General features: G+C 41.2%; 1 protein-coding gene across 8 annotated transcripts; it reads left to right on the forward strand.

The window, feature by feature from the left end:
• The first annotated feature begins 2626 nt into the window (after nucleotides 1-2626).
• Nucleotides 2627-23587, forward strand: LOC311362825 (NLR family CARD domain-containing protein 3-like). 8 transcript variants are annotated; one of them, XM_084482710.1, is made up of 16 exons: nucleotides 2627-2745; nucleotides 4284-4386; nucleotides 6730-6843; nucleotides 7765-7881; nucleotides 8565-8681; nucleotides 9612-9728; nucleotides 10480-10596; nucleotides 11467-11583; nucleotides 13479-13548; nucleotides 14312-16101; nucleotides 16657-16830; nucleotides 17192-17365; nucleotides 17868-18038; nucleotides 18207-18380; nucleotides 18539-18585; nucleotides 19207-23587. In XM_084482710.1, exons 2-16 carry the CDS (start codon nucleotides 4298-4300, stop codon nucleotides 19743-19745), a joined length of 3927 nt encoding a protein of 1308 aa, XP_084338836.1. In that variant the 5' UTR covers nucleotides 2627-2745; nucleotides 4284-4297; the 3' UTR covers nucleotides 19746-23587. The 8 variants fall into 8 exon arrangements, with proteins under 8 accessions (XP_084338836.1, XP_084338837.1, XP_084338838.1 ...); XM_084482708.1 differs by having other exon boundaries at nucleotides 2629-2745; nucleotides 6727-6843; XM_084482709.1 differs by lacking the exon at nucleotides 2627-2745 and adding an exon at nucleotides 3198-3447 and having other exon boundaries at nucleotides 6727-6843.
• Nucleotides 23588-23868: the final 281 nt, after the last annotated feature.

Below are 23868 nucleotides of genomic sequence, written 5' to 3' on the forward strand. Positions count from 1 at the left end.
GGGGGGGGGGTAGTGCATCCGCTAGTTATGGAGTTTTAAGTATTAAGTTAGTTATGTCAAAACAACTATCCGATTTTTCAGATTTTTGCAATGTGGGGTGGTGCTCCTGTGGTCAGTGAAGGTTAAAGACATAGTGGATTTCCAATATCCTGGAAATCGCCGCCAGCTAATGTGAATTCTGCGGATGTGTTGGTTTTATCTGAAATATTATGTTATAACCGCAGGTAGAATACTACGCACCACTCCTTGAATCGTGAACTCAAGTTGTTTTTTCTTATTATTTTCGTGAGTTTAATCGTGACACGTGGATGTCTCTTAACGTGGACAGGAAGGTCACCCCGTTTCAACGCCATGTTTGACTTTACTTCCTCTGGATACATTCAGTGATATGGAATACCCTGCCTATACTGCAGGGTGTCCAGGGTAGCCTGGTGGTTGCAGTTGAAGTGTCCTAAACGTTGATGAGAATATTGTCGGGCTGCTCTTTGAATGAGCGAGAAGCATCAGTTCAGCCGCAGGAGTTTCATCACCTGCCAGGGTTTGACCTCCAATAACCTCTTTTATTGATCCCACTTCCACTGTCTTTGTCTGCGCTCGGCTCCAGCTCTCTGATATCTGCAGATTCCGGTTTCTTTGGTCTCAATACAGGAGTGACAAAGAGAATTGATTTTATAATCATGCTGCTTACCTAGAAATCCCAACATGGTTTAGGGACAAAGTATATCACTGATATGCTTCCACTACGTAAGCCTTCTAGGCCACTAGGGTCAACACGAAACATGGGGAAGAAGGATTTAACAAATAGCTGGAATGAACTCTGACCACTTTTAAAACAAGACTGAAGACTTTTATGTTTGCTTTAGCTTTCTGCTAAATCCTAAATACATTGCACTTTCTACAATGCATTTCTTAGGTTTGCTATTTTATTTTACCGTTTGCCATTGTTTTCTTTTATTATTCCGTGAAGCACTTTGAGTCTGCCTCAGTGCTCTGTAAATTAAGTTGCCTTGCCTATCTACCTATCTCTATATCTATATATAATTAGATTAAATCAAAAAAAGTTATTAGGTTGTCTTAGGGCAGTATTTGTATTAAAGTTGATGGATGTAATATGAATGATACAACTTGAATGATCTAACAGTTTAACTTTTTCATTTTTATCATAGAACGGAAAGAAAAGAGGAAACTGATACACAATATGAGACAGATATATAAATGTATTCAAGCTGGTCTGGTTAAACCAGGGCCTTTATTCCCTGATAGGGTCGAGGAAGGTGCGTGATGCAGCATTACATGGTGGAGGAACAGGCAGAGGAGCAGAGAGGGAGGGAAGGCAGAGAGAGAGAGGACGTTTCGTTTGGGTCGTTGACTTTCTTAATCTTCTGCTCTCTTGTGCTCTCAAATCGTGGCTACGGCCACTTAAACACACAAGCGGGCCAATCTATCGACCGGATGTAGTACAACATCCTGTTTTTTTGTGTTTTTTTTACATATATTGCAAATTCCATACTGTATGTATTTGGGACATTCTAAATATTTTTCTGGCATTCTAAATAGTAGTAGTAGTAGGTCTATTGGTATTGGAACGCAGCCCGGCGGTTCCGCCACTGCTCTCTGCTGTTCTGTCTCCAGCTTGTGCTTGTAGGCGGGTACAGGGAGGACGGAAGAGGCGGAGGAGGGGGTTTTAATGCGCCACGGAACTGCTTGTAGGCGTGATCCAACTAAGCATGCTCCGTGTCTCCTTTTTACTGTAATGCGATGACAGACTTTTTGGCCAAACCCGCCTCAGCGACCCTCGGTTGAAGTCTCCCACCACTAGCTGCCTCTGGGTGTCTGTTCTCTGTTTGGCTGATGTTTCCCTGAGTGTTCGTTTCGGCTTGTGGTGGAATATAAACTGCTGTGCTGTGTGATAGGCCTACGATGGCGGAAAAGTATCTCGGAAGCCAGTGTGCGGCAGAGACGAGTGTGTGTGTGTGTGTGTGTGTGTGTGTGTGTGTGTGTGTGTGTGTGTGTGTGTGTGTGTGTGTGTGTGTGTGTGTGTGTGTGTGTGTGTGTGTGTGTGTGTGTGTGTGTGTGTGTGTGTGTGTGTGTGTGTGTGTGTGTGTGTGTGTGTGTGTGTGTGTGAATAATTTCATTGCACCTAGTGGACATCTTTGTTATACGCGTTAAATATTACACAACATATGGAAACTATACTATACCACAAATTAATTGAAAAATAATATTTCAAGATTTCAAGATATTTCAGCTTAAACTTCACACATATCAAGTATTTTTTCTATTTGGTTATTTGATTGTTTAGAGAATTTATATACGTCTCCTAGTGGACAGCTTTGAAATGGCGTTAAATATTCCACCAGATATGGACACTAGACCTCCCCAGCTAATGGTGTAATATCTAACGCGATTTCAAAGCTGAGTGTGAGTGAGTGAGTGAGTGAGTGAGTGTGTGTGACGCATTCCCCGCGTCTCTCCCTTCATGGTCTCTGAGCTCTTGATATTACGGTAATTCAGGTAGAGTTAGGTTATGTAGCGATGTAGGACTATGTTATAAATGACGGCATAACATGCCATCATTTACACCATTATTGCATTAGCATAATACTGTCTTGAAATAAATGTTTAGCTTCAATCTGTAAATGTTGTATTGGCCTTAAAACCCAGACTGGTTGGGCTCCGCCTCTAACAATTTTACTTTCACTTTCAAGTCGAGGAGGGCGCATAAATTTTAAGCACGACATTATGGTAGGTCTGCTATATTCGAGAGTCTAAATGTATAAACTTTGCTGTCTATTATTCTTCATATACTATCTATATCTTGGCACTTAGAGGCTCAGAATTATTCAAAGTACTCAAATATTAATGTGATATATCGTTCGTAAACCACTAAACAAATAGGGAATAGGATCGACGGACTTCCTCTCCTCATACGTGTTCCCTTGTGGATCGCGTAAAACTATAATTGTTGACTTTCTTTTAACTATTTTGAAGATTTCAAGAAAAGTATTAAAGATAAAACATAGACACTCGTTCCTATCTGGTTGCGTAAAGGCCTAAGGTAATATGTAGCGCGTGTGTGTGTGTGTGTGTGTGTGTGTGTGTGTGTGTGTGTGTGTGTGTGTGTGTGTGTGTGTGTGTGTGTGTGTGTGTGTGTTTGTGTGTGCGTGCGTGCGTGCGTGCGTGCGTGTGCGTGTGCGTGTGTGTGTGTGTGTGTGTGACGCGCGCCCCCGCGCGCTTGTTTGCGCTTGTTCACCGGGGGGGCGCGACTGGCGCAGTTAGTTGGTTATATAACATCCACTTCAACCAGAGGTCGCTATTGTCCCCATGAAGGCGGACCGCGGTTATGATATAAAACCTGACGGGGCGCTTCTATTTGAACCGGCGCAACTTCTGCAGACTTTACGGTGGGCGAATGTGTTTTCCGTAGGCGGAATCCGGATCCAAAAAGTACGTAAAGCGTAGCTAATTTAAATTGTAACGTATATTAAACTAACGTTAGTCAAACGCATCTCTCTGATAGGGCTATGATTAGGGTTAGGGTTACGGGACAAACACAGTCGCCACTCCAGGCGGTAAACGTTGCAGCTCAGTGAAGACGGATAAGCGAGAGGCAAGTGACGCATGAAAAGAAGGCAGAAGGAAACAGAAAGATAGCAAAAGATATAGAGATATAGAGAGGTACAGCGAGTGGGACGGAGAGATACAGACGAGTGACAGAGACGAGGATACAAACATACCCACTCAAAAGGAAAATAAAACTTTCCATTGAGTTGAATACCCCCGCTATCCTATTTCATTCTGACTTTCATATGTTTCTCATCTATTTAATAAGCTTTGTGTGTGTGCAGGCTTCAATCAGAAACAGTTATAAAACTGTATTGGTTTTGAATTTGTGTCCATCTTAAAAGTCATGTGATGAGTGCATAATTGATCAATGTAAATCTAGCTGGGCTTTTTTTAATTATCAAAATGTAGCTGTATGTCGTTTGACCACAATAAGTACTGGTAAGTTGAGGTGTCAGCACGCCTACAAATGTGCAAACTGTGAAGCAAAGATTACTAAATGACTCCAAGGGGTTTTTGGCTTCATAGTCAAACTGTGAGTGAATGAAATGAAAATGACATGATTAGCATCATGTCAATCATCAATACCCTGCAAGTCATTTGAGTATTGAACCACTTTCTCTTTCCTTTTTAATGGCGGGACTTTTCTGGCTGTAGTTGATAACTGCTTGGACACGGAAATGTTGCTCTACTCTCAGTGCTGTTGGGCTTGTGTTCAGGTCTCCAGTCTACTATGAACGAGGAGAGAGAAGAAGAGGGGGCACCTGCTGCCTCCAGAACCACTCAGTCTGAGGATCATGGCCGCCGGACAACAGCTGAGAGGTGAGAGGAAGACCTCTAGAACCGAATGCTCTCCTCCAGTTCATGTGTCGATTCTCCTTTTTAACATTTAAGCCCCATGATAAGAGTGCGTGTGGAGGGAACACGTTTGACTTTAAAAAAAAGTAACATTTTTCAAATGTGAGAAAATAAGCAACAAAACAAATAGCAATTGTGAAACTATAAATTGCTAGTTGATTTTTTACAGATATGTAACACCTTAAACAGCAAATGATCCCAAAACCATTTATATTTTTTGCGTGGTAATATGTCCCATTTTGTAGTACTCTTTCCCGTTTTGTCACTGTAACTGAAATAAACCATTTATATTTTTTGCGTGGTAATATGTCCCATTTTGTAGTACTCTTTCCCGTTTTGTCACTGTAACTGAAATAAACCATTTATATTTTTTGCGTGGTAATATGTCCCATTTTGTAGTACTCTTTCCCGTTTTGTCACTGTAACTGAAATAAACCATTTATATTTTTTGCGTGGTAATATGTCCCATTTTGTAGTACTCTTTCCCGTTTTGTCACTGTAACTGAAATAAACCATTTATATTTTTTGCGTGGTAATATGTCCCATTTTGTAGTACTCTTTCCCGTTTTTGTCACTGTAACTGAAACGGAGTGAAATCAGACGTTTTTGCCGGTCTCCAACGTTCCACTCTTCTCTGAATGCCGGTGGCGTTGTTTCTCAGACACACCAGTCGCAGGGTGTGTGTGGAGAGCCCGTGTGGAGCTCTGTCTGGGCAGCGGTTCACTGCAGCTTCCAGGAGAAAGCTGCAGTGAGCCTTATTGTGTAAGGCCACAGTGTGTGGTGCATGTCATATGCAACATCGCTCTCTATAACCATCACACTCAACAGCGGTAATAAAAAGCCCTCAAAAAGAAGACGGTGTTGTTTAATATTGGAATTGTCCATTTATTTTTATTTTATTTTATTATTGATCCATTTATTTGTCCCAGTGATACATTGACCAACTTTTTTGTTGTTGTTGTTGGTTTCGTTTTCGAGGGCTCAGTTCCGTTGTCCTCAATTGCTGATTTTTGTAGTAGTTGTATTTTTTCAAATTTTTAGCTCAAAAAAATGAGGTCAGGACCTCGTTGACCTCATAGGTGGCTACGGGCATGGCCCTCGTTAATATTACTTTGCCTTTTAGAATCCAAATGTGATCAAATAATGAAATTTGTTTTATTTTTTACCTGTTTTCAACAAATGATGAGTTTCTATCAGTGATTATCTAATCAAAAAATCTCCACAGCCACCGTCCGCAGCGCAGGTTACACAGACGTTTGGATCTGTGACGTTGGCTTATGTCGTAACGCCACTAGGAGGCACTGCAGACAATATGGAAGAGAGAGACTGCAGATCTTTAAATCATCAAGCGTCTCTTAATCATCGTTTTAATTGCCATTAGGGATGTGAATAACTTTTCATGGTACTTAAAAATTTTCATGGTAGAATAATCAGCGGGTGGTTATGAACGAATAATCGATTATTCGATGTGTGCCGACATTCACAAAGGCAGCCATGGATTATCGGCAAGGAATCACTTAATATCTTAAACGCAAAAAAACAAACTTTAACAGTGAACAGTGTGTTTGTGTTGTATGCATATATATTAATATTTATGCTTGTGTATTGTGTATATTGTATTGTCTGTACATGATTAATAATAATAATAATAATAATAATAAAAAACTAATAGTGCTACAGAACCAACATTAGTTCCGTCCGTTAAGTCTTGTTTATTTGAATGGGAAAAAATGTTAACGGTCCAAATGTTGAAAATCGACTTTGACCCTCGGGAACGAATAATCGAATAATCAAATATTCTGACCCATTCCTAATTGCCATGAGTTGTGATTGGAGCATATTGTGCTTGACACGTGTGGGTCCCTGCATTTGTTCAGTCCGTTGTTTTGTGTTAACGCTGGAAAAAGGTTGGATACACACTACAACAAAAATATTTTTTGTTGTAACTTGATTTCCAATAAAAAAATCCCCAGCCTGACCTTGGCCAGCAGGGGGCAGCCTTTTAGAGAGGTTCTGGCACTGGGAATGGATATTTCAGAGGAGAACATACGGCTGTAACGTTGTTGTCAGAGAAGCCAGTATTTTCACCTGGCAGGTTTCCTAACCTCTGATGACATATCATGGTCATTTTATGATTTGATAGCTGTTTTTTCTGTTATTTTGTCGGTCCTAGTATTTATGATGTATGCCTTATGTACATTTTTTGATAAGGCAACTAGACTAGAATGTTTTTTTAACACCTTGTGTTTACATTTGTGTGCAGAAGCACACAACGTCCATAAATCCTGGTTCTTGTTTTTCTAGAAGAGTCCAGCAGCAGAGAGCAGACTCCCCTGAACCCAGCTGTGTCTCCCTGAAGAGTGACCGGTCTATGGAAATACCTATTGAATTTAAAGATGGACGCCCCTCCAGAGAGAAGAGGTAGTAATGATCAGCCAATCGGACCGTGTTGTTCCAGTGAATTCACTGTAATGCCCTCATGCTGGTGTTACAAGGTGCCCCTAAGCAGGACAAACCGCTACTCTAAGTCCTCCACTCCTCCACTATCAGGCTGTTAAACAGACAGAAGTCATTTTAAATAACTGTTACAGCCCTTTAAACTTGGTTATTGATATGAACCATAACAGGTGTTAGTCTCTTTGTCTCCTTTACTGACCTATGTACGTTGATCTGCCTCTGACATATAACCGTCTGGACTTGTCTGTGAGTCTTTTAAGTATTTTAAGTCGTGTGTTAGGACTTGGAAGGCTGCAGATTAATTGCCTTCTTGGGATCAATAAAGTTGTCTGAATCAGAATTTTGATTTCAAACAGATAATGAAAAGATATCAGTTGGTTATTATCAGATCCTACTGATACTGATGTTCAATAGCCTGTGTGTGTGCACATGTGGGCAAGTGTGTATGTGTGATATTGTGTGTGTGTGTGTGTGTGTGTGTGTGTGTGTGTGTGTGTGTGTGTGTGTGTGTGTGTGTGTGTGTGTGTGTGTGTGTGTGTGTGTGTGTGTGTGTGTGTGTTCTCCACAGACAACACCAGGAGTGGTCAAATGTTGCCAGTGGTCTTATTCACCACTGGCAGTCATGTTCACGACTGAGTTAATGCATTCAAGTTTTATCTACGTTACCTTTAGTCACGTTTAGTCACATTATGTCATTTTATTTAAATGAAATTACCGCTAGTTGCATAACGTTAACTTGCTAACTTACCAATAGATGATACAACTACCCAAACAGCTGTAGATAATGTTACACCCAGAGCTGTTATCTGTGGTCAAAACAATCATGCTACAAATAACTTGAAGAGAATTACAAACATCCATAAATCCTGGTTCTTGTTTTTCTAGAAGCGTCCAGCAGCAGAGAGCAGACTCCCCTGAACCCAGCTGTGTCTCCCTGAAGAGTGACCAGTCTATGACTTATCCTCCTGATCTGACAGATGGACGCCCCTCCAGAAAGAAGAGGTAGTAATGATCAGCCAATCGGACCGTGTTGTTCCAGTGAATTCACTGTAATGCCCTCATGCTGGTGTTACAAGGTGCCCTAAGCAGGACAAACCGCTTCACTAAGTCCTCCACTCCTCCACTATCAGGCTGTTAAACAGACAGAAGACAGATAATGAAAAAATATCAGTTGGTTATTATCAGATCCTACTTATACTGATGTTCAATAATCTGGAAAAATATGATCATCATCCTTATCTCATTGTGTGCAAGTGTTTGTGTGCACATGCGGGCAAGGGTGTGTATTTGTGTGATTGTGTGCGTGCGTGCGCGCGTGTGCGTGTGTGTGTGTGTGTGTGTGTGTGTGTGTGTGTGTGTTCTCCACAGACAACACCAGGAGTGGTCAAATGTTGCCAGTGGTCTTATTCACCACTGGCAGTCATGTTCACGACTGAGTTAATGCATTCATGTTTTATCTACGTTACCTTTAGTCACGTTTAGTCACATTATGATATTTCATTTAAATGAAATTACCGGTAGTTGCATAACGTTAACTTGCTAACTTACCAATATATGAGCCGACTACCCAAACATCTGTAGATAATGTTACGCACAGCGCTGTTATCTGTGGTCAAAACAATCATGCTACAAATAACTTTAAGAGAATTACAAACATCCATAAATCCTGGTTCTTGTTTTTCTAGAAGAGTCCAGCAGCAGAGAGCAGACTCCCCTGGACCCAGCTGTGTCTCCCTGAAGAGTGACCGGTCTATGGAAATACCTATTGAATTTAAAGATGGACGCCCCTCCAGAGAGAAGAGGTAGTAATGATCAGCCAATCGGACCGTGTTGTTCCAGTGAATTCACTGTAATGCCCTCATGCTGGTGTTACAAGGTGCCCCTAAGCAGGACAAACCGCTACTCTAAGTCCTCCACTCCTTCCACTATCAGGCTGTTAAACAGACAGAAGTCATTTTAAATAACTGTTACAGCCCATTAAACTTGGTTATTGATATGAACCATAACAGGTGTTAGTCTCTTTGTCTCCTTTACTGACCTATGTACGTTGATCTGCCTCTGACATATAACCGTATGGACTTGTCTGTGAGTCTTTTAAGTATTTTAAGTCGTGTGTTAGGACTTGGAAGGCTGCAGATTAATTGCCTTCTTGGGATCAATAAAGTTGTCTGAATCAGAATTTTGATTTCAAACAGATAATGAAAAGATATCAGTTGGTTATTATCAGATCCTACTGATACTGATGTTCAATAGCCTGTGTGTGTGCACATGCGGGCAAGTGTGTATGTGTGATATTGTGTGTGTGTGTGTGTGTGTGTGTGTGTGTGTGTGTGTGTGTGTGTGTGTGTGTGTGTGTGTGTGTGTGTGTGTGTGTGTGTGTGTGTGTGTGTGTGTGTGTGTGTGTGTTCTCCACAGACAACACCAGGAGTGGTCAAATGTTTCCAGTGGTCTTATTCACCACTGGCAGTCATGTTCACGACTGAGTTAATGCATTCAAGTTTTATCTACGTTACCTTTAGTCACGTTTAGTCACATTATGTCATTTTATTTAAATGAAATTACCGCTAGTTGCATAACGTTAACTTGCTAACTTACCAATAGATGATACAACTACCCAAACAGCTGTAGATAATGTTACACCCAGAGCTGTTATCTGTGGTCAAAACAATCATGCTACAAATAACTTGAAGAGAATTACAAACATCCATAAATCCTGGTTCTTGTTTTTCTAGAAGCGTCCAGCAGCAGAGAGCAGACTCCCCTGAACCCAGCTGTGTCTCCCTGAAGAGTGAACAGTCTATGACTTATCCTCCTGATCTGACAGATGGACGCCCCTCCAGAAAGAAGAGGTAGTAATGATCAGCCAATCGGACCGTGTTGTTCCAGTGAATTCACTGTAATGCCCTCATGCTGGTGTTACAAGGTGCCCTAAGCAGGACAAACCGCTTCACTAAGTCCTCCACTCCTCCACTATCAGGCTGTTAAACAGACAGAAGACAGATAATGAAAAAATATCAGTTGGTTATTATCAGATCCTACTTATACTGATGTTCAATAATCTGGAAAAATATGATCATCATCCTTATCTCATTGTGTGCAAGTGTTTGTGTGCACATGCGGGCAAGGGTGTGTATTTGTGTGATTGTGTGCGTGCGTGTGCGTGTGCGTGCGCGCGTGTGTGTGTGTGTGTGTGTGTGTGTGTGTGTGTGTGTGTGTGTGTGTGTGTGTGTGTGTGTGTGTGTGTGTGTGTGTGTGTGTGTGTGTGTGTGTGTGTTCTCCACAGACAACACCAGGAGTGGTCAAATGTTGCCAGTGGTCTTATTCACCACTGGCAGTCATGTTCACGACTGAGTTAATGCATTCATGTTTTATCTACGTTACCTTTAGTCACGTTTAGTCACATTATGATATTTCATTTAAATGAAATTACCGGTAGTTGCATAACGTTAACTTGCTAACTTACCAATATATGAGCCGACTACCCAAACATCTGTAGATAATGTTACGCACAGCGCTGTTATCTGTGGTCAAAACAATCATGCTACAAATAACTTTAAGAGAATTACAAACATCCATAAATCCTGGTTCTTGTTTTTCTAGAAGAGTCCAGCAGCAGAGAGCAGACTCCCCTGGACCCAGCTGTGTCTCCCTGAAGAGTGACCGGTCTATGGAAATACCTATTGAATTTAAAGATGGACGCCCCTCCAGAGAGAAGAGGTAGTAATGATCAGCCAATCGGACCGTGTTGTTCCAGTGAATTCACTGTAATGCCCTCATGCTGGTGTTACAAGGTGCCCCTAAGCAGGACAAACCGCTACTCTAAGTCCTCCACTCCTCCACTATCAGGCTGTTAAACAGACAGAAGTCATTTTAAATAACTGTTACAGCCCTTTAAACTTGGTGATTGATATGAACCATAACAGGTGTTAGTCTCTTTGTCTCCTTTACTGACCTATGTACGTTGATCTGTAGCCTCTGACATATAACCATCTGGACTTGTCTGTGAGTCTTTTAAGTCTTTTAAGTCGTGTGTTTGGACTTGGTAAGCTGCAGATTAATCTTGGGATCAATAAAGTTGTCGGAATCTGAATCTGAGTTTCAAACATAATGAAAAGATATCAGTTGTTTTTTATCAGATCCTACTGATACTGATGTTCAATAGTCTGTGTGTGCACGTGTGTGTGTGTGTGTGTGTGTGTGTGTGTGTGTGTGTGTGTGTGTGTGTGTGTGTGTGTGTGTGTGTGTGTGTGTGTGTGTGTGTGTGTGTGTGTGTGTGTTCTCCACAGACAACACCAGGAGTGGTCAAATGTTTCCAGTGGTCTTATTCACCACTGGCAGTCATGTTCACGACTGAGTTAATGCATTCATGTTTTATCTACGTTACCTTTAGTCACGTTTAGTCACATTATGTCATTTCATTTGAATGAAATTGCTTAACTTGCTAACTTACCAATAGATGAGCCGACTACCCAAACAGCTGCAGATAATGTTACGCACAGCGCTGTTATCTGTGGTCAAAACAATCATGCTACAAATAACTTTAACAGAATTACAAACATCCATAAATCCTGGTTCTTGTTTTTCTAGAAGAGTCCAGCAGGAGAGAGCAGACTCCCCTGGACCCAGCTGTGTCTCCCTGAAGAGTGACTGGTCTATGGGAATACCTCCTCAATTGACAGATGGACGCCCCTCCAGAGAGGAGAGGTAGTAATGATCAGCCAATCGGACCGTGTTGTTCCAGTGAATTCACTGTAATGCCCTCATGCTGGTGTTACAAGGTGCCCCTAAGCAGGACAAACCGCTACTCTAAGTCCTCCACTCCTCCATAGGGATTGGGATCGAAACCCGGTTCTATCAAGGACCCGGTTCCACTTTTTTCAAAACCCGAAAATCAATAACGTTTGGGCTTATCGATACCACTATCGAGTCTCGTCGTTTTTTTTTTCTCCCGTAGGTCCTGTAACGTAATTATGTGTCCCTCGAGTCGCGTCACGGCACTTAAATCTAATCAATCTATAGTATATACAGTATATAGTAGTATATTATATATACTAATATATAATAGTAATCCAATTGTGAAATCCGTGTTGTAATCGGCAGCATACAAGCTAGTTAGCTTGAAAAGTAAATAAAGTTTCAGACGTGCTGCGTGATGATGTGTTCATGTTGGCTCAGTAAAACGACTATTAGGTTATCATGATGCGTTCAAGTGTAACGTAAAGAAAAGGGAAATTGAGTTTTGGCACGAAACATGAGTAATACAGTTGTATAGTTCTCTAATAATTTTAGAATATATAATTAAACTACTGATGCCAATATTTATTAAAAATTACATTTAATTTAAAATACAATTATTTATTTCCTAAATATTTTCCTAATCACTAAAAACATGAAGGCTATAAACGTTTTTGTTATGCTCACTTGTTAAGCAATAAAAGCAATACCGGTTCTGTTAAAAACATATTGTCGAGTCGTCTTTCCACCAAATAATAGAAAAGTATAGATAGTGGTATCGATAAAGACTCGGATTGATAAGGAGTATCGATAAAGGTATCAATATCAATAAATATTAACGATCCCCATCCCTACTCCTCCACTATCAGACTGTTAAACAGACAGAAGTCATTTTAAATAACTGTTACGGCCCTTTAAACTTGGTTATTGATATGAACCATAACAGGTGTTAGTCTCTTTGTCTCCTTTACTGACCTATGTACGTTGATCTGCCTCTGACATATAACCGTATGGACTTGTCTGTGAGTCTTTTAAGTCGTGTGTTAGGACTTGGTAAGCTGCAGATGAATTGCTCTTCTTGGGATCAATAAAGTTGTCTGAACCTGAATCTTGGTTTCAAACAGATAATGAAAAAATATCAGTTGGTTATTATCAGATCCTACTGATACTGATGTTCAATAATCTGGAAAAAATATGATCATCATCCTTATCTCATTGTGTGCAAGTGTTTGTGTGCACATGCGGGCAAGGGTGTGATTCTGTGTGTGTGTGTGTGTGTGTGTGTGTGTGTGTGTGTGTGTGTGTGTGTGTGTGTGTGTGTTTTACACCAGGAGTTGTCAAATGTTGCCAGTGGTCTTATTCACCACTGGCAGTCATGTTCACGACTGAGTTAATGCATTCATGATTTATCTATGTTACCTTTAGTCACGTTTAGTCACATTATGTCATTTCATTTGAATGAAATTGCTTAAATTGCCAACTTAACATTGTGTGAGTCAACTACCCAAACAGCTGCAAATAATGTTATTTTATCATGCTACAAATAACCTTTAGAGCATGTTGAACGTTGTTGTAGCCTCGTAACGTTATCGTACTCTAATGTACATTAGTCTTTCGTTAGATATATGACGCCATGGACATACGGCCAAATGTAGCGCCCCGTTATCGTGATAAAACTACGGATTTTAACACTTTCTGGTTTTGACCATTGTTTGAAACTATTGGGATAATTTAAGGAAACAACTCAAAATATAATATAACATACAGAAGGCCTAGTCGTTTTGAGATATTTAAAAGCAGAAATTGTACATATTATACTTTTGAAATTCTGGAAAAATATCACAGTTATGTATGTGTTTTTACAGACACCAGAAGAGGTCAAAGGTTACCAGTGGTCAGTCTGAACAGCAGCATGAAACAGAGCCGACCCCCAAGGTGTGTAAATGTACAACAAGACCTTTTACTGAGCTGTAAATGAACACACCACTTCATTTCTGGGCCCATGGGTAACAAGCCTCTCATAATTAGTCCTGGGATTGACCAAAAGACCTCTCACCACCCTTGATGCACGACTATGTAACTTTAACAGCCTTATAATATTAAATTGCTATGGGGAAATATTAAATGTCATGTCAAATGAACATTACGTTTAGTCATGTAGGGAAAGTCACTCAGATGTCAATCACATTTTGAAATAAATGCAGAACTACGGTTAACATCTACAATGTTTACAGCTTTGTTTACAGGGGAGTGGGCTATCGCCATGAACACCTATTCTGTGTTAATCAAATGCAACTGAAATCCATTATATATACATACCAGACAGTTTGGTAACCTTTTTGAGCAGTTTTATTCTTGATTCTGGTTGTGTGCCGAATCTATAGAAAACACGTGACAGTGAGTTAGTTCAGAGTGATGTTCTCTGTTAGTTCAGAGTGATGTTCTCAGGTAGTTCAGAGTGATGTTCTCTGTTAGTTCAGAGTGATGTTCTCAGGTAGTTCAGAGTGATGTTCTCTGTTAGTTCAGAGTGATGTTCTCTGTCAGTTCAGAGTGATGTTCTCAGGTAGTTCAGAGTGATGTTCTCAGGTAGTTCAGAGTGATGTTCTCAGGTAGTTCAGAGTGATGTTCTCTGTCAGTTCAGAGTGATGTTCTCAGGTGGTTCAGAGTGATGTTCTCATCAATGTTTGTTGTTTTCCAGAGCGTTCTTCCTGCAGAACCTGCAGACGATCCGGCTCTATCTAGATTCAAGGCTCGGTTGAAGAGAAAGACCCAGAGTGTGTTTGAGGGATTAGTTCAAACAGGAAAGCCAACACCTCTGAATGAGATCTACACAGAGCTCTACATCACAGAGGGAGGCAGTGGAGAGGTCAACAAGGAGCATGAGGTCAGACTGATAGAACAGACGTACAGGAAACTAGCCAAGGAGGATATACCAATCAGATGTGAAGACCTCTTTAAACCCATACCTGGACAAAAACAACCAATCAGAACAATATTGACAATTGGAGTTGCAGGCATTGGTAAAACCATCTTGGCACAAAAGTTCACTCTGAACTGGGCTGAAGGCAAATCCAACCACGACATACACTTCATAATTCCCTTTACATTCAGAGAGCTGAATTTGTTGAAAAATGAAAAGTTAAGCTTGGTGGAACTTCTTTATCACTTCTTTATTGAGACCAAAGAAGCAGGAATCTGCAGAAACGACCGGCTCCAAGTTGTCTTGATCTTTCATGCTCTGGATGAATGTCGACTTCCTCTCGACTTCCAGAACAACGAGATCTTGACTGATGTCACAAAGTCGACCTCGGTGGATATACTGCTGACAAACCTCATCAGGGGCAACCTGCTTCCCTCCGCTCGCATCTGGATAACCACACGCCCTGCGGCAGCCAATCAGATCCCTGCTGAGTGTGTTGACATGGTGACAGAGGTGAGAGGGTTTACTGACCCACGGAAGGAGGAGTACTTCAGCAAGAGATTCAGAGAGGACAGTGTGCTGGCCAGCACAATCATCTCCCACGTCAAGAAATCACGAACCCTCCACATTATGTGTCACATCCCACTCTTCTGTTGGATCACTGCTACAGTTCTAGAGGACTTTCAAATATCGCGGAGAGGAGAAAAGATACCCAATGCCGTGACTCAGATGTACATCCACTTCCTGAGGGTTCAGTCCATAAAAGGGGACAGGAAGTATCCTAGGAGAGCTGAAACAGATCTGCATTGGAGTTCAGAGAGTAGAAAGATCATTGATGTTCTGGGAAAACTGGCTTTTGACCAGCTGATGAAAGGTAACATGATCTTCTATGAGGCAGACCTGGCAGAGTGTGACATTGATATCAAAGCAGCCTCTGTGTACTCAGGAGTGTTCACCCAGATCTTTAAAGAGGAGAGTGTGCTGTACCAGGAAAAGGTGTTCTGCTTTGTCCATCTGAGCATCCAGGAGTTTCTGGCTGCCCTTTATGTCTTCCTGACCCTCATCAACACTGGTAAGAATCTGCTCTCAGAAGAACCACCAACCTCTGAGGCAGATGATCTCCTGCTCCTCTGCCAGAGTGCTGTGGACATGGCCTTACAGAGTGAGAACGGACACCTGGACTTGTTCCTCTTCTTCCTCCTGGGCCTCACTCTGGAGAGCAATCAGATTCTCGTACATGGCCTGCTTCAAGGAAGCAGCCCACGGACCAATCAGGGAATCGTCAGTTACATCAAGGAGAAGATAAGTGGGGATCTCTCTCCAGAGAGAAGCATCACTCTGTTCCACTGTCTGAATCAGCTGGATGACCGTTCTCTAGTGAAGGAGATCCAGCAGTACCTGACATCAGGCAGTCTCTCCAGAAAATCTCTCTCCCCTTCTCAGTGGTCAGCTCTGGTCTTCATCCTACTGACATCAGAAATGGATGTGTTTGACCGGAAGAACTACTCTGCTTCAGAGGAGGGTCTTCTGAGGCTGCTGCCAGTGATCAAAGCCTCCAAAACAGCTCTGTAGGTGCACTGACCACATACATATATTAACTATCATCAGTTTTACATTTCAAAGTCATAAAGACAGACTTTAGTCGTCAATATCAATTACATCATACCCGTAAGAAGCATTTTGGTGTATATTATATGTGCAGTACTTCTTCTTTACTTACTGAAGTGATAACTCCTGCATTCCATACAAATCTCATGCTAACTGATCCTCTCAGAAATTAGTCAGACCCATCTATTGGATCATTTGTGGTTCCAGGAACACAACAAATAGTGTGAGATAAACGTTTCAGTGACAGAATCGCCCAGTGACATGAATCTAGCCCCTTTATTTTGAAGATTTGCAAGTGCACTGTGGTAATCCACTAATTGGTAACCCTTTTTAGCCCCATGTCGTTCATTATTTTTTGATGACAGCACACCTAGCCTTGGATTATCCCTCACCTATGTAGAACTGTTTACTGGACATTCAAATCAATATTCATAGTTATAGAACAAGCATTTATTTCACGTAAAATATTGAGAGATATAGGGATCTAACATGCTTGTATCTAATGTTCATTAAAGGCTGAATGGCTGTCATCTGTGCAAGAGATGCTGTGAAGCTCTGGCCTCAGTTCTCAGCTCCAACTCCTCCAGTCTGAGAGAGCTGAACCTGAGTACCAGTGATCTGCAGGATTCAGGAGTGGAGCTGCTCTCTGCTGGACTGGGGAGTCCACAGTGTAGACTGGAAACTCTCAGGTCAGTTTTAATGTACTTGTTTTGTACAAAATATTATATCTGAAGATTTGACATAAGTATAAAATGGTAGCAATCTAAAATATATTAAGTCAAAAAAATAATTAATATTTACAAGTCTAAATAATACTACAATAATACAACATAATTCTACAAAGTTGAGTTGTTGCTACGTAGTTTGTATAGAAACAACAACACATAAAAGAAGTTCGTTATAGGCTTCTTTGAGACTTTTATTTTTATTCTCTGTTGTTTGATGAACAGGGAGACATGTGATTGGCAGAGAGGAGAGGTCAGGGTAGAGAGAATTTTTCAGAGTCTGTCATCCTTTTAAATATGAAATGTGTATTTATATTCATTAAAGACTGAAAGGCTGTCATCTGTCCGAGAGATGCTGTGAAGCTCTGGCCTCAGTTCTCAGCTCTGACTCCTCAAGTCTGAGAAAGCTGGACCTGAGTACCAATGATCTGCAGGACTCAGGAGTGGAGCTGCTCTCTGCTGCACTGGGGAGTCCACACTGTAGACTGGAAACTCTCAGGTCAGCTATATTTAATGTGCAGTTAAACATGCTAGTTTGATGGAATCAGTAGCAATCAATATGTTCAATATAATAACTTATAATATAAGATGCTTATTTAGATGAGAAACATCCTTGATGTAACCTTTTCTTTAAAAAGAGCAGAATGGGGCCATGATTGTGAATTTTGCCATTGTAATGTAACAGCAGTGGCTCAGGTGGAACAGAAGCTGGTTAACCCTCTGAGGTCGAGGGAATTGCTGGCGATACAAAATGATGTATATCTTGTTTATGTCTTTCCATCCATCTGTATAACTTTGTAATTTCTTCAACTAAAAGCAATCGGTTAAAAAAATACTTTTTAACCAATCATTGAACCAATCAGATACTGAACCGTGTGTTCAGTATCTCAGAGGGATGGCTGAATAGCCAGGCAATATAAATGAGGTTGTGCTGAAAAAATATATAGCAAAACGGACAGAATAGCCATTGAGGGTTGATAATACCTTTATCTTGATTTTAGGCTGAATGGCTGTAATCTGTCAGAGGGATGCTGTGAAGCTCTGGCCTCAGTTCTCAGCTCCAACTCCAGTCTGAGAAAGCTGGACCTGAGTACCAATGATCTGCAGGATTCAGGAGTGAAGCTCCTCTCTGCTGCACTGGGGAGTCCACACTGTAGACTGGAAACTCTCAGGTCAGTTTTACTCAAACAGGTGATTATGAAATATTAAATCATTATTCATGACACATATTCATGACTGTGGGCTTATGTGTGTGTGTGTGTGTGTGTGTGTGTGTGTGTGTGTGTGTGTGTGTGTGTGTGTGTGTGTGTGTGTGTGTGTGTGTGTGTGTGTGTGTGTAGGTTGTCTGGCTGCTTGGTCACACAAGAAGGCTGTGATTCTCTGGCCTCAGCTCTGAGCTCTAACCCCTCCCATCTGAGAGAGCTGGACCTGAGCTACAATCACCCAGGAGACTCAGGATTCACGCGGCTCTCTGATGGACGGGAGGATCCACGCTGGACACTTGACACTCTCAGGTATGGAGAGGACAGCTCAGTACCAATGTCTCCTGCTAGGATTAGAGTGGACAATAATTATAATATGTACATGTGGACATTTTGCCAGCAAACCAATCAATACATCAGGTCATAGTGTCAATACTTTAGTTTGCTGCTCTCCCTCTGTTTACCCCCAGAAATGAGCACTGCGGAGTGTGGAGGCTGAAACCAGCTCTGAAGAAGTGTAAGAGTCACTAGTTTGATTCATCTCACCATACACTAACTATTCAGTCCATCCGCAAAGCATTAGGTGACATTGATTCAAATCCTACTGGGAATGAAGATGATGGTTGACATCATGGATCTTCATCAAACTGTTAAATAATAATAGAAAACTCTCAAGTATCTGTTGATGTTTCCACAATCAATCAACCAAACAGTGAATCAAACATGTTGCTGTAAGACTGAAGCTAATTTGTTGAATGTTATTAATAATAATAACAATTATATTAATACTACACAAGGACATTTTAATACAAAAGAAACATTAAACATCAAGCCATTTTTAAGTGATATAATAAATTATTTTGAGTATATTATAATAATTATTATTAGTAGTAGTAGTAGTGCACCATTATTATTTTTTTTTAATTTGTATTATTATTTGTATTATTATTTGTATTTGTATTTTTATTAGTGGGTTATATAGGTAGGTATAAATAATACTGTTAATACTGTTATTCACAATATTTGAATAACTGAATAATTGTTTGTTAAAAAAATCTGGACTCCATGAAATTGCTGAGACTTAAATTAAATGGTTGTATAATCTCAGCCCCCTAATAGTGTCTTGTTCTCCCGTCAGATGCCTGTGATCTCACACTGGACCCAATCACGGCCAACAGACGACTCTCTCTGTCTAAGGACGGAGAGGTGACGCTGGTTGAAGAGTATCCTGATCCCCCAAAGAGATCTGATACCTGGAGACAGGTGTTGTGTAGAGAGGCTCTGACTGGCCGCTGTTACTGGGAGGTAGTTTGGAAAGGAGAGGTTTTGATAGTTGTGACACACAGAGGAATCACCAGGAGCCAAGTGGGCTATGACAGCAGGCTTGGATCCAACAACAAGTCCTGGAGTCTTGAATGTCATAGCGATCGTTACTCTGCCTGGCACAACGGGGAAAACACAGCCATACGTCTCCCCCCCGCTGGCTCTACCAGAGTAGGAGTGTATCTGAACCGGCCTGCTGGCACTCTGTCCTTCTACAGAGTGTCCCCAGGTGTAGGAGGGTCCGCAGACACACTGACACACATCCACACCTTCCAGTCGGCATTCACCCAGGACCTCTACGCTGGGTTTGAGTTCTTGTGCTCTAGCTCCTCAGTGACCCTATGTCAGCTGTAGCAACACACACGGCTCCTCCTAGCTGAGTGTCGAAGTGTCCCTGAGCAAGACACTTAACCCCAACTGCTCACTTTGGATAAAAGCGTCTGCTAAATAAATGCCCTAGAATGTAGGATGAAGTCATGAACCCTCCAGGCTATGCTGTAGGACTTGGGACTCATCACTGACTTTTGCTGTGTTCCGATATCCATACTTCCATGAGTACACTTAAACGTAGTACACTGTCCACTCTCACTGAGTGAGCTGATTTTAAGACGAAAAACTCTGTGCTGCACTAACCGGAAATTACGATCGCGATTACGATACGGCTCCTCCCCCGCAATAAACATCCCGCTTTGAACGGTGAAGCAACCCTCCTCCAGGACCCGATTTAACCCGGCAAAAGCCAAAAAGGCACGTTTATTGCAAGATCAAAAGTCTTGTACAAAAATAACCGAAATCTGGGAGGAATTGACGGTCCCGTCACCCGGGAGGACCGGTCTCTCCACAGGAGAGCCCCATGGCTGGGAGAGCCCTGGAGGAGGGGAGGAGCTGTTTAAGCCCTGCTGCTCCACCTGTTCCTCAGGTGCTCTGCATCTGGCTAATTGGCAAGGCCGGGTTGCCACAACGCATAGTAGCTATAAAAAGCTATAAAAACTACAAAATGACACCATTAATGCAGGCTATGTGGAGTACAAAAAGTGTGCATCGGTTTGACCGTTTTGAGGGCACCATCCAGGTCCATTCAGTACACCTATTTTTGCCCCGATCTTAAATAGGGTATGGATATTGGAACACAGCAGTTTGCCGTCCTTCTTGGACGTCCTACGTTGTTGCTCTTTGTTCATAGTGCACGTTCTTCTTTTTCCTTGGATTTATTAGCAGGCTACGCTGTGTCAGGCTGCTATGAGATCACGATGCTTACGTAGCGGCCGCGGCTATCGCCGTCCGCCTCAAACCACCATACCATAAGGGTAGTGGCGGCGGTGGAAACGCGAGCCGTAACTGAGCTGGGCTATACCGCACCCTCACTACTGGGCTCAGGCGTGCTGGGTCCAAAGCGTACCCGCCGGTGGAAATGCGCCATAAGATGATTAACCAGGGGTATATTGTAGGGGTTTATTGTCCGTGTTCAGATATGTGTTCAGATATGAGTGAAGATGTGTGGAGTGTCACAGATTGTTTTATCATGGTATCTTTTTAAACCATTTCTATGTTAGGTTGCAGTGTGTTATATAGACTAGGGCTGAACGATTTGGGGAAATAATCTAATTGCGATTATTTTGACCAATATATACGATTGCGATGATTTTTTAAAATTTATTAAGTTCCTTATGTTCTTTATTATTTACTAAAAAAGCAATAAATCATCATCATAGTATGACCAACACAACATTGAAGCAGTCAACATATAAACTGCTCTTTCCTTGTGTTGAGATTAATTTATATTATAACATCTTTATTTTACTATTGAATTGTAAAAGAAAATTAAATATAAATCTTACTGATCTCCAGTCAGTAACGGTAACAAATCACAAAAAAAATATATAGTTTTTTTTTTTTATCGCAGCCTTTGCGATTTGCATATCGTGTTCTATTATATCACAATTTCGATTTTAATTTGATTAATCATTCAGCCCTAATATAGACCATGTTATGCATGATGCGTATATTTTATAGTGGTATTATTATGTTACAACATTTTATTCTATATGTAAGGGATAATCCATGATGAGGTATGCGACTATCCATGAGTAATGCTCAATGCCGGGTTTTGCCTCTGCCAAGACTAATGCCCAGAACGCAATCAGTGAACCTCAGATCCACATGGAATGCAGATGTTACATGCTGCAGATGTGACATGCTGCTCTGGTAAACAGAGAAGAGCTTAGAAATTAGCCAAAATCTTTCTTAGGAGTCGCACTCTACTAACGTACTACTACTGTCTACTAACACGTGTAAAATACATTTTTAACAACTAACAGCAGCTCGTCCTCACTCCTCGATACAGTAAACAGATGTAAACGATGTTGAATAATAAGCAATGTTGATGATGTGACGCCCCTCCAACTTAGAGCTACTCCGGCATGTCATCAGCTAGACATACTCCGCTGTCTGTTTGGTGTGGACTAGTTCACGGATGTTTTACATTGTGTGTGGGTGTGCACGTGCACGTGCATGTGCGCATGCGTGTGTGTGTGTGTGGCATTCTTAGTGATGACGTCTTTAAAATAGCATTCTCCCACTAAAGAAATGCCCACTAAACCACTGCTTAGCAGCCTGGTATTATTAGGTAGAGCTTTGTGATATAGGAGGCAGCCTGTTGTTATTAGGTAGGCAAGGCACATTGCTTTATATTTATATAGAAATGTGCTTCACATAAAAACATCATCATACAATACAATGAAATAATAAAAGAAAATAAATAATTGAAAAAAAAAAGTAGTAGGATGTAGAATGTAGAGATTTTTGATATAGTACCTTATATACCGTATATTACCTTAGCAGCCTGGTATTATTATTAGGTAGGCAAGGCACATAGAAACATCATCATACAATACAATGAAATATAAGAAAATAAATAATTAAAAGAAAACAAAGACAAATAAAATAAAATAGAAAAAAAATGTAGTAGGATGTAGAATGTAGAGATTTTTGATGTAGTACATTACGTATATTACCTTAGCAGCCTGGTATTATTAGCTAGAGCTTTTTGGTATAGGAGGAGGAGGAGCGTTAATAGTTCTTCTGTGAGGAAAGAGATGTTGTAGCACTGGCGGTAGAAAAAATAAGAACCACCTATGCGATAAAAACATTTGACAATTAGTTTGAAGTGAGTGAATCTTTTAAAATGAATCGTTTGACGCGCTCCACTTTCTTTTTGTGGAGAACCAGCACCACACAGTGGCCTTGAATATGTACTACAGCGTTTCTACAGCTCGATGCATTTTCGCAACGAGTCCGTCTTTACGGAGATATTCCTGAAACGCAGCAAAGGAAAACGGCTCGTTTTCGCCTGTGTAGACAGGACCACTACATTACCAGTGTCCCTGTTGCTGTTACTCTTGGCCAATATTTAGGCCTATCCTTTTTAAAATACTCTTATACCATTGAACGTTCACACTTCGTTGACATGTTTCAGTTTCTTTGTCATCTCTTTGTTTGTGCCATGCTGCACTCCACCTAGGGGGCTTTTCTGACCTCCTGCAGACACTAGGGCTGCAGGGCGCTGGTCTCAAGACACCCCACCCTCACTCCTCCCGACGAGCTGGCTGTCGCCTCGCAGGGCTGACCCCGCCGTCGGTGCGTGACGTGTGAATGTACCGTTGAACGCCACTTTGGATGTAAGCATCTGCTAAATGCGTTAAAATGTAAATGTAAAGGCAAAATGTTGATGGAGAATGCCCCATGAGATGTTGCCCCATGTTGCCGTGCAGGAGAGAATCAGTCCGACTCAGCCAGGTGAGGCTGCTGCAGTCAACCACACTCCAACACTCTTTTTATTATTCTTTTTATAAAAGTTTGTTTCTATCTATTATTGGGCCTAATATCAGGACTGATTATATTGCTATTATATCATTGTTTAAGAACAGTTTTGGCCCGCCTGTGTATTTAAGTGGCCGTAGCTTTGAGAGAGCAGAAGATTAAGAAAGTCAACGACCCAAACGAAACGTCCTCTCTCTCTCTGACTTCACTCCCTCTCTGCTCCTCTGCCTGTTCCTCCACCATGTAATGCTGCATCACGCACCTTCCTCGACCCTATCAGGGAATAAAGGCCCTGGTTTAACCAGACCAGCTTGAATACATTTATATATCTGACTCATATTGTGTATCAATGTTTAACAGAATAAAAGCTTGCCATGGTAAAATGTGTATGTTGTGTTTAAACCAGAAGTCACCACTAGAGGTCAGCGTTTCCAGTTTCCTCTTTTCTTTCCGATGATAAAATGTTAAACTGTTAGATCATTAAAGTTGTATCGTTCATATTATATCCATCAACTTTGATACCAATTCTGTCCTAAGACAACCTTCTAATAACTTTATTTTATTTTATCTAATGATATAGATGCCGGATAGACAAAACAAAAAGGTTGCTAAATACTTTGAATAAAGGATGGCTAAAGTTAGGCTGTCACTCCTGTAT

Source organism: Micromesistius poutassou, assembly GCF_964030765.1.
Source record: "Micromesistius poutassou genome assembly, chromosome: 18".
NCBI lineage: Eukaryota > Metazoa > Chordata > Actinopteri > Gadiformes > Gadidae > Micromesistius > Micromesistius poutassou.